This window comes from Aythya ferina (assembly GCF_964211825.1).
Source record: "Aythya ferina genome assembly, chromosome: Z".
Classification (NCBI taxonomy): domain Eukaryota; kingdom Metazoa; phylum Chordata; class Aves; order Anseriformes; family Anatidae; genus Aythya; species Aythya ferina.
In genome coordinates this window covers 22535772-22550789 of record NC_140299.1, presented here as the reverse complement: position 1 = coordinate 22550789, position 15018 = coordinate 22535772, and the positions used below count along the sequence as shown (strand labels likewise).

General features: G+C 45.3%; 1 protein-coding gene across 5 annotated transcripts in view; it reads left to right on the top strand.

Moving 5' to 3' along the window:
- Positions 1-5185: 5185 nt before the first annotated feature.
- The window catches only part of ADAMTS6 (ADAM metallopeptidase with thrombospondin type 1 motif 6), a 154745-nt gene continuing 144912 nt past the window's right edge, over positions 5186-15018 (top strand). The window contains exons 1-3 of one of the 5 annotated variants that reach the window (XM_084503222.1): positions 5186-5367; positions 10122-10512; positions 11293-11657. In XM_084503222.1, coding sequence (XP_084359348.1) covers positions 10416-10512; positions 11293-11657 — 462 coding nt within the window. In that variant the 5' untranslated portion in view covers positions 5186-5367; positions 10122-10415. Of the gene's footprint in view, positions 5368-6120; positions 6175-10121; positions 10513-10922; positions 11658-15018 lie in introns of those variants that run through there. The other 4 variants (XM_084503224.1, XM_084503223.1, XM_084503226.1 and 1 more) reach the window with 4 other exon arrangements.

Genomic DNA, 15018 nt, shown 5'->3' with positions numbered 1-15018 from the left:
CAGGAATATGGAAAGTCCAATTTTTTTCCATTCAAAATAAATCCATGCTCATTTCACAATCCAGTTTTACAATCTTGGACATTAGTGTATGTGTCCATGCATTTATACAAAGTGTACCAAGAAATGGAGAATCACCACATATTTCAGCAGATGCTAAATGAGCAGTCTGCGATGCTTGTAATTATGAGTTCTGTAACCTTCCTCCAGTTCAGAAACTAAACAAATCACCCAGCTTCTTAGACCAAGGTGCCTAATTCTGCATGGGCTGTCATTCCTAGAGCTGAGTGCCAGACTGCAAAACACTGCAGTGCTCTGCATGCTGATAGCCAAGTCTTGTGAGTTAGTTCCAGGTTTTTCATTCTAAAATCAAAGTAACTAAATCCTTACATTTTTGCTAAGAATTTATGCATAGCTTATATATGTTTCTGTATACATTAATCTTTGAGGAATACCATTTACCTGATTTTTCCATAGAGATTTTCCATAGACATTGTCCACACATTGTACAATTTGTCTCAACTTTGTCCTTTGTAATTCTCACAGATTGTTAAGATTTTATGAACAATTTTATCTGGAAATAGGAAAATAACAGAACAATAAAATATATACATAGAAAAATTATTATGTGTATAGCTGGAAAATGCTCCATTTAACAAACCGTTTATGCCTACCAGGCTAATCTTTTTGGTATCTCTCTCTTGATGAGGAAATCTGGAAAGAGACAAAATGGAAAAATATACTCTCTCTTTGAAAGAAAACAACTGTCTTATCTGAGTTCTGTGTTATTTTCTGCTAACTGCAATTCCTGTTCTTTTGTGGAACTTTATTATTATTATTATTTTCTGTTCTTTCTAGTTTAATTGTATCGGGAATAGGATCAGGCCCATCTATTTGCCTGGAAAATTTGAAGCAAATATCCATTCTGCTAAACAGATTCCCTAATCAGCTTAAGCTTCATTTCAGGTTTATTACAGAGAGAGTTAATCATACCACTCCTGCTGCCCACCCCCTCCATGTTTTGAGCGAGCCCTGAGCATACCCTCACCACATTCACATCTGATCTTCTCTCTGCTCTGCCTCACTTGTGTTCTGTCACGGAGGAGGCTGCCCAGGACCTGCTGGGGGATGCCAAGCTTACATGAACTCGGTTTTCCAGTTTTATTTCCAAATCTTACACTAAAATAATCAGGTTGTTCAGGTTCACAGGTTCTTGTAGAATTAAGAAGGCTCTGGTGACAGTAAGCCCCATATCAGCATAACACAAACAGCTGCTCCCAGGGAGCATCCTAGAAAAGGATGGTCTACCATCTTGCCTTTAGTGAGGTTCTTCATATTTAAATGAAGATATTCTTGGCAACATCCGCATTGTTGGGCAGAAGGATCCTCAAGGCCATACTTGAAACAAAATCAATTGCTGTGAATTTTGTTTTAGAGGGCCATCAAGGACAGCTCAGCTCAAAAGGGGTGCATTTGTCCAATTGAAAGGACACTTTGATATTCATTCTCTCTTTCCTTGGCACACTGAAATACAGCCAGGCACAATAGCCTTTGCCTCTCTTGCATGGAGAGTGATTGTTATTGGGCGGAACACCTCTTCCTGCAAAGGCAGATGAGATTTGTAAGCAAACTGAATTCAGGCTTTTTGATACTGGGTCTCAGCAGCATTATTATATTCAAGCAACACTGTGATCTTTTAGTTCAGGGGACTGAAAATGAAGCCCTTATGTACATGAAGCCCTTATGTACTGCTTTTCTCCCTATAAACACAGATAAACCACAGGACCTATAGCACAGGTAAATGCAAGGTTATCGTGCACTTTTTTTTTTTTTTTTTTTTTTTTTGACTGTGTGATCAACTATAATTTAGCAAGCACGTCACCTACTCTACCTCACGCATCAAGACTTTTTCAACCAAAGTTGAGTTCAAAAAGCCATCTGAAGTTATTCAATTAAGAAGTATGCTAGGCTATGGATATGTCTAAATTAGGGAGCCTGGATGAAGTATGAGCTCATCTACTTGTGTAAGCATATTTACATGATGGTAGAAGTTATGTACAATACAATGGGAAGATATGTAGGTTGTCAATATTGTCCTATTAGCTCCTCCAAAGGCAGCAGTAGCTTGCTGTCCAGCTCTGGAGGAGACTTGTAATCTAATTTGAGGTAGGAGGTAGCCATACTGAGAAGAAAAGCAAAGAAATGAGAAATCTGACAGATTTGCTATGTGTTCTAAAAGCCACACTCCAGTTTTTCCCAGCCCTGACAAAGGAATAGTAAGATAATTATTTTCTGATTCCTTACATGGAATTTACCAGATCAGATCACTGCTGGGATATTTCCGAACATGATAGGTTATGACACTTGAGTCTTCAGTGACCAGATGAAGATACATGTTGGAGAAAACACATATTTTCAAGCGTGTCTATCCAAGCATATAGGGAATGAGAAACTCATCTTACAGAACTACACTGCGCAGCAAAAACTTGTAGCTTTCTCTTCCATATTTAATAGAGTTAATAGCAAGATTCCTGGAATCCACCCCAAATACCTCTGAGTATATCTAGCAATGTTAAATTGAAGTTTAATGTAAATACTTATTTAAACAAAGAAGTGTGCTTGCCAATCTTATCAGCTGTTGACTGACATGCTAAAGGATTTGAAGGCCTAAAGTTGAGAGTGCTCAGTGCTTTAGCTAGCTACTTCCCTGGTCAGCAAAGACTAACAAACACGTTAAGACATGGAGTAATATCCTCTGTGCTCAATAAATCTGTAATCCTTTCTAGAGCCTTTGAGACACAGAATGGCTTGCACATATTATCAGAATTCTTATTAGAGTTCCTATCTCTGCTATTTGACAGTTTGACTTCTACTTCCAGCGAAGAAAAAATACTAAGAATCTGCATATGACTTTCTGTGCGAGTTACTTTTTCAAAAAAATGCCGAAAATCAAAAACATATGGATATTATTCTGGCTGATGAGACAAAAATAAAAGTCATCAAACAACCTCGCTATTTTTATCTGAACCAGGCTCACTCTGAAAAAAAAAAAAATATGCAAAAAGCAAAAAAGGTAAGTCAAAATGTATTGGGAATTCTGTCAGAAATTCTAATTATAGATGGTCAGGAAATTTTTAACTGCAGCCAAAGCTTTTCCTGGTAATATACCAGTTTTGACAAAATTGCTATTGGAAACATTTCCTCAGCTCCAGCAGTGGGTGTAGGCAAGAAAATTTAGTTGTCTGGGACAGGGAATAAATAACTTGTTGGTCTGAGCAAGCAGCTGGGTTTTGCAGAGCCCAAATCTTTGATTTAGAGCAGGGAGTTGAACCCGCCCGAGTGCCCTAGCCAGACAGTGCCGAGCTGCCTTTCTTTTTAGCTTGATGAGTATTTAATCAGCCATAGGTCGTGGATGGGCTCCAGGCAGGGGGAGCCCCCTGCCAGGCAGCATTCCCCAACCCGCCTGAGGCAGGTCCTGGTCCGCGGGCAGGGCTCCCGCCGCGCAGGAGGCAGCCGGCCCACGCGCGGCTCTGCTCAAAACGTTATCTTCGGGGGAAAAACTCCCCGCGCGGAGTGCGATCGCCTTACAAATGACAAAAACCACCACAGGCGAGGGTTTAAGGGGGGGACACGACCGGGGGGGCGCCGGCCCAAGCAGCAGCCGCCGCCGCCTCAGCGGCCGGCGCGAGATGGCGCCGTCGGCCCGAGCAACGCCTGACGGGGCGCAGCCCCAGCGCACGGGGCCGGCTGCGGGGACCCGGGTTCGAGTCCCGCGGCCGCCACGCAGCGCGGCTGGGCTCGGCGTCCTGCCGGCTGTTATTTAACGTCCCTTTCACTTCGCTGAAGCCCTAACGGTAACGTGCCTAACGGCCGGCGGGTAACGGCTGAGTGAACCCGGCGGGGGATGCCAGCGGGGCTGGTGACAGGCGCGAGCGGAGTGCCTGCGCGGCGGCTTGCGCTGACCCCGCCGGACCCAGCGCTGGGAGGAAATCCCCCCATTTACAGGCAGAAACGCCAATTCCGCCACGCCGCCTGGCGCTGCCCCGGCGGTGGGTGGCCGCACGGCTCGGCCGTAGGGTCACCGGAGGGATCACCCGCCGCCTGCCTCCGGCACGGGACCGCAGCGCGCGCCCAGTTTGGGAAACGTGTTAGCAAAAAGCCTGAAACCTGAGATGCAGAAAGTGCTTTATTTATTATTTATTATTTATTATTTATTTATTTAGGGTTACCGGGGGGCTGCCCGGCTCTCTGTCCCCCCCTCAGCGCCTCCCCCGGTGCCACAACCGGGCTCCTCGCGGCAAGCGAAAGCGAAAGCGCTGCACACCGGCCGCCCCCCTCTACAAGCGGCGGGTTGGTTATTGCCGTTACTTCGAATGAAACCCACGGGAATAAATTAAATAAATAAATAAATTAATTAATTAAATAAAACACAGCGGCTGCAGACCTCCGCCGGCATCCCCCGCGCCTCTCCGGGAAGGGGATGGACGTGCAGGCGGCCCGCCCTGCCCGCTACCCACGGCTGCGAGCTGCCCCCTCGCCTCCCCACACACGCGGGTGGCGGCGGCCCCGTTATCGCCCCCCCCCCAGCGTCCCGCTGTTTCCCGTTACCCCGACTGTACCCCCGCCGCCCCCCCCCCAACCTCCCTCCCCGAGTCCCCGCTGCCACGTGACGCGGCGCGCATGCGCGGGCGCGGCGCCGGAGCCGGAGCCGGAGCCGGGGCACATCTGCAGGCTGACGTCAGCGTGCTCCGCGCCGTCCCCCGGGCGAGGCTGCCAAAGGCTCCCCCGCCGCCGCCGCCGCGCTCGGCTTGGCCGGGGGCCGGCAGCGAGAGGAGGTCTGGGGCTACTTCAGCCGAGCTTTCCCGAGCCCTTCCTGCTCTGCCTGCCTCCCCCCCGCTCCCCCTTCTCCTCCTCCTCCTCCTCTTCCCTCCTCCTCCCTCCCTCCCTCCCCCCTGTCTCCCCCCGCCCCCCCACTCACGGTATTCACATGGTATTTTGCACAGAGGAGGCTGCTCGAGAGGAGGGCACCCACCCCCACCCCAATATAAGCCTGTTTTTCCTTCCTTCCTCCCCCCCACCCCCCCTCCACCTCCCACCCACCCCCCCACCCCCCCGCTCCTCGTTGGAAAGACAAAATGTGCAGGGTGATAGGTTGGGTGAATTGATGGCATCCTTCCTCCTGCCAAGTCGGTCCGTTTTCTAAAAAAAAAAAAACCCTTTTAGGAAGGCTAGAGAATTTGATTCTGTTGGAGAATATAACCCCGGTGGTTGCTTGCTCAGAGGGGAAAAGCAGAGAGGAATACGGGAACCGTCCTGTGCAATCTCTATTGTTTGAAACTTACTTTATATCAGAAATTGAAGATGAGAACGGTAAGGAAGATTTCGCGCTATTCAATGAAACTTTTGCTTTTCTCGTGTCCCGAGTAATGGTGCGTGCAGGGCTTCGGGGAGCGGGGGGAGCTTTATCTTGCATTAGGCGAGGTGGATTTGGAGTAATTTCAGAGAGAAACCTTTGAGGATGGGGGAAGGGGGTGCGAGGATTTTTCGACCGAGACGAGCAGCGATTTGTGCACTACGGTCTCGAGCCGTGCAACTTTTTTTCCACTCCTGCTCCCTTTTTTCCATCTTCTCCGACTTCCATACTAAACCGGCGGCCGACGGGGGAAGAAGAGGAAAAACGACAACAAAACAAATCCCCAAACCAAAAACCAGATGCAGACCAAAGCAGCAGCAACCCCCCCCCTCCCTCCCTTTCTCCGTCCCGTCCCGTCCCTCCTTCCTTCCCTCCCTCCCTACCTCCCTCCCTCCGCAGCCCAGGACAGCTCGGGGCTGCTCGCAGCCCGGGCAGCCCGGCGTTTGGGGCGGCCGGAGCCCGTCCCGGGGCCGTCCCGGGGCCGTGCCGGGGCGCAGGAGCCCGGGCTGGGCTGGGCTGGGCTGGGCTCAGCGCCGTCCCGCAGCCCCGCCGCTCGCCGGGCTCGTCAGGAAGATGGAAGCGTGTGGTTTTGATTTACTTCGGGCCGCCTGGGAATTGCCAGACTCTTAACCCCGCGGAGCCGCGCTATTTTTTTTTTTCCTTTTTTTTTTTTTTTTTTTCCCTCTTTTTTTTTTTTTAAATCGGAGTACGTCTGCCTGCGCAGCGGCCCCGGGGTTCAAAGGGACATTGTTTGGTGGGGGGAGGTAAGTGGGCTCTCGCTGCCCGGCGGTGTGTGTGCGGGTTTTGTCTTCGCTAATTTCTTTCATTGTTGTACAAGAGGAGAGAGAGAGAGAGGGAGAGGGAGGGAGAGAGTCAGACTCTTGTTTTTATTTGGGCTGCCGGTGCAACGCGTTTGGGCCAAACGCCAAGTGTCTGGGTCACACGCGTTTTATCCAAATAGATTTAGCGCTGCTGTCTGGAAATGGGCTGCTGAAAGTTAACTTTAGGATCAGCTCCACCGCAGCAACCAGACTCTTCCCTCCCGTCTCCCTAGGGAGGAGGGCTCTTTCTTTTTTTTTTTTTTTTTTCCTTTTTTTTTTTTTTCTTTCTCCCTCTCCTCTCTCCTTTCTTTCTTTATTCATTTTTTTTTTCCTTTTCATTCCTTCCCCTTCTGAATCCGCTTTGAGGGATGCGTGTCTGGTGACCTCCAGCTTGCTTCAACGCCAGCGCTTCCCGCTGAGCCGCTCTTGTGAAGGGCTCGTGTGCGCGGACGCGTGTGCAAGACGGCACGGGCTGTGCGTGCACACTCACACACACTCACACTCCCTCACACACACACTCCTCGAGCCCCGGGCGTGCTCTCCGTGCCTCTTTGTATCTCTCGCCCCCAGGACGACACTGACAGCGGGTCCCGGCTGTGCGTGTGCGCGCTCCTCGCCCCGCTTTCTCCTCTCCGCGGGGCAGAACGAGCCCCCCCCGGCCCTCCCACCTGTCCCCAGCCCGGGGGGCTCCGCTGATCCCCGGCCCCGATACCTGCCACGGCGCCCGGCCGCCTGACCCCGACCCCTTCCCTTCCCCTCCTCTCCCCATCGCCGTAGCAACCGCTCGTACCACCGGCGGGCCGGTCGGCAGGGGCGGCGGGCGCTGGGCCCCGCGGCGCGGCCGTCGCCCGGGGGAGGGAGGGAGGGAGGGAGCGGGGAGGCGGCTCCCCCCGGCCGCTCCCCTCCTCCCGGTCCCCGCTGTGCCGCCGGGGCTTGGAGGCGTGAGGAAGGCGTCGGGAGAGCCGGCCGCCGGCAGCCCGTGTGGCGGTGCTCCGCCCGGCGCGGCGGGGAGCTGTCGCTTGGCGGCTTGCCGGCCGTCAGGCTTGAGCCGGGGCCAGTCGAGGGGACGCTCCGGGTGCCCCGGGCGCCTTCGCCGCCTCCCTTCGCACCGCCGAGGTGGCCCGCGGTGATCCGCATCCTGCCCCAGAGCCTCCCTCGCTGTGTTCACGGGCCCCCTTCTTCAAGTTTTTTTTTTTTTTTTTTTTTTTTTTTTTAATCCTCGTTGAGTTTTAGTGAGCAGGAGCCTCCGGGCACTGCCACAAGCGCCTCTGCAGAAATCCCGCTGCACAGTACCGCTTGTGGTACCAGCGTTCTGGGTTTAGAAACACATCAAAGGGTTTTTCTTTGCTGCCTGGCAGTACTGGTGTAATGAAGCAGGAACTGTACCTTCAGGTAAACGTTAGGGAGCCATATCTGTACCTGCTTTACCTGAGGGAGATGTAGTTCAGCGGTGAGGCAGAGGAAATGCTTCTCACTGTTAGTTTAGTGCTGATGATACGAGTCATCTTGATGACCACAATAAAACTGGAATGCTGAAAATACATCTCATAGGTAGGAAGATGCTGCAGGTGTAGATGCTGGCCACTTCATAGTGTCAGTACTCCATCTGGAGTTACCTGACTGCTCTATTTCTCCACATCCATTCCAGTTTCTTAATCCGGAGCCTTAATACAGCTGCATCTGCCCTCTTTGCATTCAGTGCACAAGCCAGATACAATACTTTTGGAAAGGAGGTTAAAAGTTCTACTGAAACTTCCAGCAAGCTTTATGTCCTCTTATGTGAGGACCAAGGCTTAGAATGAGGGACACCATTTTGCACGGACCCCTGAAAGAATATGGGACACAGGTGATGCTTGCATGCTGTTGACCAAGTGGTGGCTAAGTACTGGGCACCGTAGTTTGCTTCTGGTATTCAGAGCTATTGAGCTCCCTAGGCACCATAATTTCAGAGATCTTAATGCTTGGGTAATTTATTATCAGCCTAACAGGCTGAACGTGAGCTCCCCATTGTGATTTTTTTGGCTAAGTAAAAGCTGTGAGGCAGTGTTGTCTCTATATATGGCAGTACGGAGCCATTGCTGGACTACTGTCCAGTTCTGGTGTCTGTGCATGAAAAGAGATGCTGACAAATTGGAAAGGACTCAGAAAAACAGCAACAACAACAACAACAACAAACAAACAAACAAAAAAACACAACTGTAGAAATACTTAGGCATCTGGAAACTGTATTGCACAGTGAGGTAAACTGAGTAGGTTGAGCTGCTTATCAGGGAGTGTCAAGAGTTGATTGTATCAGACTATAACTGTCCATGCAAGGAGAAAAAAGCTCATTAGCAGACATGTAAAGCAAGATGCAGCGGAATTTGAAACTGGATGTTCTCAGGTTGGAAGTAAGGCATATTCGTTAATGTACTAATGTAGCTGAAGAATATGGGATTGATTATGCCTCTTCAAAACTTGTAAAAGGCTGAAAGCTGTAATTAAATATTAGCTAGAAAATAAAGGTTTTACGTGGAAGGCCAGAGCAGAGATCATATTAACATCCTCTAAGGCCTTGCCTTATGTGAATGGCATCACTAAATCCTTTTGCTTCCTCAGAAAAAAAATATTTCTAAGTCCAAACTATGCTTGCAAAGTATATTTTATTCCCCCTACAAACCTGATTAAATCGTATGTGCTGTCTTGGAAAAAATGTTAAAAGTAGGCATTGGAATGGTCAGGTCGTTTACTGGTAACAGGTACATCTCAAATTGGCTAAGAAGTTTCCTGATATTCACTGTGATGTTAGTAAATGGGATTTGCGTGATGTTGACTTTTCTCAAGGTGACATACAACTCTTCAACCTTTACAAATTATCCATGGACTGCAGGGGAATTTCCTGTCTGAATGAACATTGTAAATCTCTCCCAGAATTTTAGAAAGGCAAATTCATCTGGTGCATGTATAAGTGACTGTGTACACTTTCAGTAATGTGTTTTTAAACGGTTTTCCCTTCTCAGGTGTTCTGTTTCTGTTCTGCCTGCTTCTGCAGAGTTTGCTCTATGCACAGGTGTGCTAAGAGTGCTTAAGAGGACTGATTATTACCAGCTGCCACAACACATGGTTTCATGTCCCATGTTACTGGACTGTTAGGTGGCTGCAGAGACCTTCTATTTAATCCCTGGCCACAGCTAGAGCTGCTTTTTGGTATTATTGCAAGAGTGTTTTAAATGGGGCTAGGGAGGGCAAGTAAAGCATTTTTCTCCCAATCCTATGACCCGCAAAATGAAAATAAGAATATATTCTGCTATATCCAACTGTAGTTTGTATACATAAAATATTTGTGACAACAAATGCTTAATCTCAGAACATGTATGGGTGAATAATTTCAAACACTGAAATTGTTTCTCTGGTACTAGAATGCAGTGTTCTCATTTAAGTGAATGAAAATTCTGCCTGCATAAGCAGAACCCAGGCCCAAGTAATAACAAAATACATGCTGCAGAAAGATCAGATAACTTTGCTCTGGACTCTTTCCCAGGTTCTTCCTGTGTCTACCAGTGTATTGGGTATAGCTATTCTGTGCTGAAATTGATGACTACAGTGCATTGATTAGAGCTGGAACAAGTCTGAACACAGTATTTGAGCAATAAGAAACCTTAATTTTATAAATTCTCACACCTGTTCAACTTGAAACAGATATGCACATCTTAAGCTGTGTAGAGCTATTAGTAAAAGATTAATGGTAATTTTTTTTTTTAAGATTGTGATCTCGGATATTAAAATTGGTAATGGATGAATTCTATTTCACGGTTATATTTTGCATATTACGTTATGGTGGCTTAATGTTTTGCAGGACAGATCTGTTTTAGTAGAAAGTTTAACTTGACTCATTTTGTTTTGTTTTTCAGGAAAAGAAACGGAGCAAGTTCAGTAGCTACCCAGTCTAACATCTTACTCATATCTTAAGGAATCTTACAACTACTTATTTTGAATTGAGAAAATGACTGCATATCTAGAAGAAAGTACAGGTTGTTGGAAAAGAATACCCGTCAAAAAGTGGAACATCCAATAGTTAATTTGGAAATAGAATAAAGTAAATAGACCTGTTATGGTGCGATTCTGGAGTGGAGTTAGCTCTATAGCACACAGGTAGCCCTCCGAGGAGGAGGAAAAAAAAAAAAAGCTCTCTGTTTTTCTAAATTATGGAAATTTTTTGGAAGACGTGGACATGGATTTTGAGCCTAGTCATGGTTGCATCGGAATTTCACAGTGACAACAGGCTTACATATAGTTCTCAAGGTAGGGGTCCAACCTCTGTAGCTGACAAGAGTCATTGATTTTTGCATTGCATTTGGGAAGTATTTTCTAAACCATGTTTGTATAATTAATGAGATCATACAGGCTCTGCCTTAGTTCTATCATAATTCATTGTCGTTCAAGCTTGATTAGAACAAAGCTGATTGAATTGTTGCTCTGATTTCTTTCTAGCTTTAACCATATGAAAACGTTGTAAATTAAATTGGTAAAATGTTGTACTTTATAATAGTTTAAAGACTTGCCATAAAGTCATTATCATGTTTTTAAACTAGGAAGTAAGGATCTAATTTTACTTTGATCCATTAACATTTATAGGTTTTTAATGGAAAGACGAGTCATTTGGATGTTTTACAGTACAGTACTTTTCATTACTACTGTTTTTATTCTTGCAGGTGGATCTAATAGCTTTTGTCTTTGAATGGTATCACTGGGAAGAATACGTCCTTCTTAGGTAGAATTTAGCCCCATGTTTACATATTTTGGGTGAATAGGAAAAGATACATAATTAAAAGCTTTATTTCCAGTGACATCAGATTAATATGAAAGAGAACATATTTTGTTGACTTAAAAAGAAGGAAAGAACAGTTTATGTTCTTTAGTAAAGCTCTATCTACATCATGTGTTTACCTGAAAATGACTTTTACGCATGAGGGTGATTAGCCAAAATATGGTTTATATTTATACTACTACTTGTTGTTTCCTGTTATATTTTCTTCTCTTCTATGCCCACTCCATGGACTGTCTTACCTTGTGATTACAAAGAGGAATTCCTGTCTTACCTTGAACACTACCAGCTAACAATCCCAATAAGGGTTGATCAAAATGGAGCCTTCCTCAGCTTTACTGTGAAAAATGCTAAACCCTCAAGAAGGAGGAGGAGCACAGACCCCTATGACCAAGAACTGGCAGCATCTAAGTTATTTTTTAAACTTTCTGCCTATGGCAAGCACTTTCATTTAAACCTGACTCTCAACACAGATTTGGTGTCCAGACATTTTACAGTAGAATACTGGGGGAAAGATGGACCCCTATGGAAGCACGATTTTTTAGACCACTGTCATTACACAGGATATTTGCAAGACCAACACAGTACAACTAAAGTGGCCTTAAGCAACTGCAATGGTCTGGTAAGTGCACATTACCTGTTTTAGTATAATAATATTGTGTTTGTTCCTTTTAAAACATGGAAGAACTTAACTGGCATTTCAGTTTTTTGAATCCTTTTGAGAAGCAGACACAGGAAAGTACAGCAATTCCCTAAAACCTGATCTGGGTCTTGGGGAAAAGTTGTCTTCAGTTCTTCAAGCTTAATTGTAAGCATTAGGACCCAATTCTGTAGTCCTCTAGCAGGCAACATTTTCAGTGTTTAACAGTGTCTGCGCTAGGGCTGCAAGATTAGGGCTGTTGAGAGATGATTACAGGTGATCAAAATGTTGCAAACTTGGGAAGGAAGGAGGAACAGTCATTCCTTTAGGATACAGAATCTCTTCAGTGAGACGTTAATTGAACTGAACAGTCATCCTTGCTGTCTTTGAGAGTTTGGGTTTAGAAACTTGAAGTAAATAACAAAGATGATGAGTTGCCTGGTGTAGTAGTCATTGTTGATATAAGTTCAGAATGAAGAGGAAAGTAGATCACTTGCAAGTACCAGCCATGGAAAGTAATTATTTAAATTTTTTAGAAATATTTTGTCTACAAATCAGACAGTTGCATTTAAAAGTAGGATTAGAAATTCTGTCCTCTGTGCTCAGCTTTTACTGTTCATCTCTTGATAACACGATAGTAGTACTTCCATGGGGAAAAAAACTCTTATTCACGACAAAAACTGGAAAACAACAACAAAAAAGCCATGCTGTTTAGTAGCAAAATACTGAAATTAAAGAGCAGGACTAGGAAATACTAAATCAAGAGCTCAGTATCTTCTCTATTGAAATATATACTGTGGTTATTCATTCAGTTTTTGTATAGCAAAATGCTGGTCAATCTTGTTAAGAGTGAACAGATCCAAGTAACTGTAAATGAGGCAAAAACAAAAACACCACTACACAGACTTGCTAAACTATTTCCTTTTTAATCCTTAGAAGTGCTAGAGAACTATGACTCTTGGGATGTTATTTACAAAGGCCCGCTGCTTCATACCTAGGTAGAGCACGTTACACCAAACTATTAGTGTTGTCCCTGATACTGTCTAGGTTAATGTTTTGGAGCTCTTGAGGAAAAATAATTTCATGAGGGTTTGCAGGGGTACGTTAACATTTCTAAAGAAACATAGTTAAAATGTAGATCTCTTGAATGTGGCACCTTAGTTTGGTCAATGCAGACTTGCAGATGATAAGTCTGAATTCATTACAACTTTTACTTTGGCTTTGCAGTTCCCATGTAATAACCTTTTTGATGCCATTATGAAAGCTCTTATGCTAGAGTCACTAGATCACTTTGCATTTGAGTTCTTGTCATCTAAAAACACTAGGGAGAGCAAATCCCTGCTTTCAGGATTCACTTTAGAAGAGGCTGCATGTCTCTGTCTCGCCAGGGTTTCTACCTACTGAGGCACAGACAGGTTGCCCACCTTGAAGCCTGCTGTCAGTGACATGGTGCTCCTATTTTGGTACCTCTGACATTTGCCAGGGAGTGAGTCAAGAGCACTTACTCTTGACTTTGCCAACTCTTGTTTTCCTGTCATGTTAGGAAAACAAGAGTGGGACGAGGCAGGAGAACTGACACGTTTTCGTATCGACTTCCCCAGTCTCTTGCTTCTCATGGCACTTGTTTTCTTCAAAGAACTTAGCAGCATGGTAGGTGTCACTGCTCAGTGAAATCTTCTTGAGGCAAAGCGGAATCATTTTTTGCTTTTGTGCCTCACACCCTGAGGTGACTGGCACTCCCATTGTTGTGTGTTTTCCCTGTCTCCAGCCATGCTGCTTGGCTGGACTGAAGACCTAGTTCTGTGGTTCTAGGTGTCATACATTAACTTTGTGTTTCAAAGTTAGGTTCAATGTGGCATGCTGCCCAGTTAAGTTGTCAGAGCTTAATAACTAACAGCTTCAGAGCTGTTAGTTATTGTTAGTTCTTTTGTATTTCTTCCTGGTATTTGTAGTGGCACCCTCAGGTTTTTTGGCACGCCATGACTGGGACTGTTGAGTCCTGCCTTTTACTTGGGACTGCAAGTGTCAGTTGTCCACTGCATCTGCTAGAAAGGCTGAATGACATGCACTCAAGGTGTTTGTCATGCTCCGGAAGCAGTAGTGACACATGGTTCTTTATCAGAGAGGCAAGGATCCTTCTAATCCTTCCACCTGTGCAGTGGTAGGCTGGACTCAATATGGTCCTCTACTGCACAGAAACTCCTGTGTTGAACTGCATTGGCACACTGTCCCAGAGCACTGCTTATGGGAGTTACCACTCAATTCAGATAAATCCATCACAGAGTTATTTTTAAATGATGATTCCTACTGGCAAGTATCTTATTATAAAGCTGCTGGTTAGAACATGTTTAATAAAGCAATTGGCAGTGAATATTGAGGGTGCTATTATTTGTTTTTGAATTAATGGTAGTTCAGGATATATTTGTGCTCAAGACATTTGTTGTATTTTCCAGTCTGATTTTTGGTCTGTAAGAGACTGCCAGTCATATTCTGCATAGTCTTCGATTAAAATCTGTCCCAAAGCCAGTCATTTTAAATTGAGTAACTCTAAAGCAAGTAATAATCTTAAACGATGAGTGCTGCTCACAAGCAAAACTTAAGCATTCCATTTATTCCTGTTCCCTGATGGGTGTCAGTATTGCCAGATGAGTCAAATTTGTTCCCCCCTACACAATGTTCTGAGTTACTCTCTTTAGTTATGCAAGGTGGTTACGTGAGACCGTGGTTTAACTAACATAAATTGTACAAATTTGAAAACATCTGTAGTATCTGAGATGAGTTCCAGCGCAAGAAGGGCTTCCTGTGCTTCACTATAGTAAAATTTACCAGCCACCAGTTTGTTTCCCCATCACTATTTCCTGGTTCAGCCTTTCCCTCTCTATTTTCTTTTTAATTACCAGACTCCCCAGAATTACAGACTGCTACAGAAGTTTGATTCCAGCAATTTCCATTGGCTGGGCCCTGATTATGCTATAAGTTGTCTGAAGTTTTGAGAAATGCTCTATAATCCAGTGAGCAGACATGTGAGGAAATTGAAGGTCTTGTCCATCATGCTTGCTGGCTTCCAAACTCATATTTACTGTATTGGAAGTTACATTTGTAGATGGATTGCAGGTTTGGCCTTCTCATGAAAGGGCCTGCAAAGAACAGTATTTTGGAACTGTTGGGTGCAAGGCAACAAGGCTGAGTCAGAAGCAGCTGAAACAATGCCTAAGCTGATTTTGTCATCCTGAAGTAAAGAATATAAGAAACAGTGGCTGAAGAGAGAATTTTACCTTAAGGGAAAGATTAACCTAATTCTGAGAGAAACAAGTCTTGAAGAAAAGTTTTGGAGCCCATAATG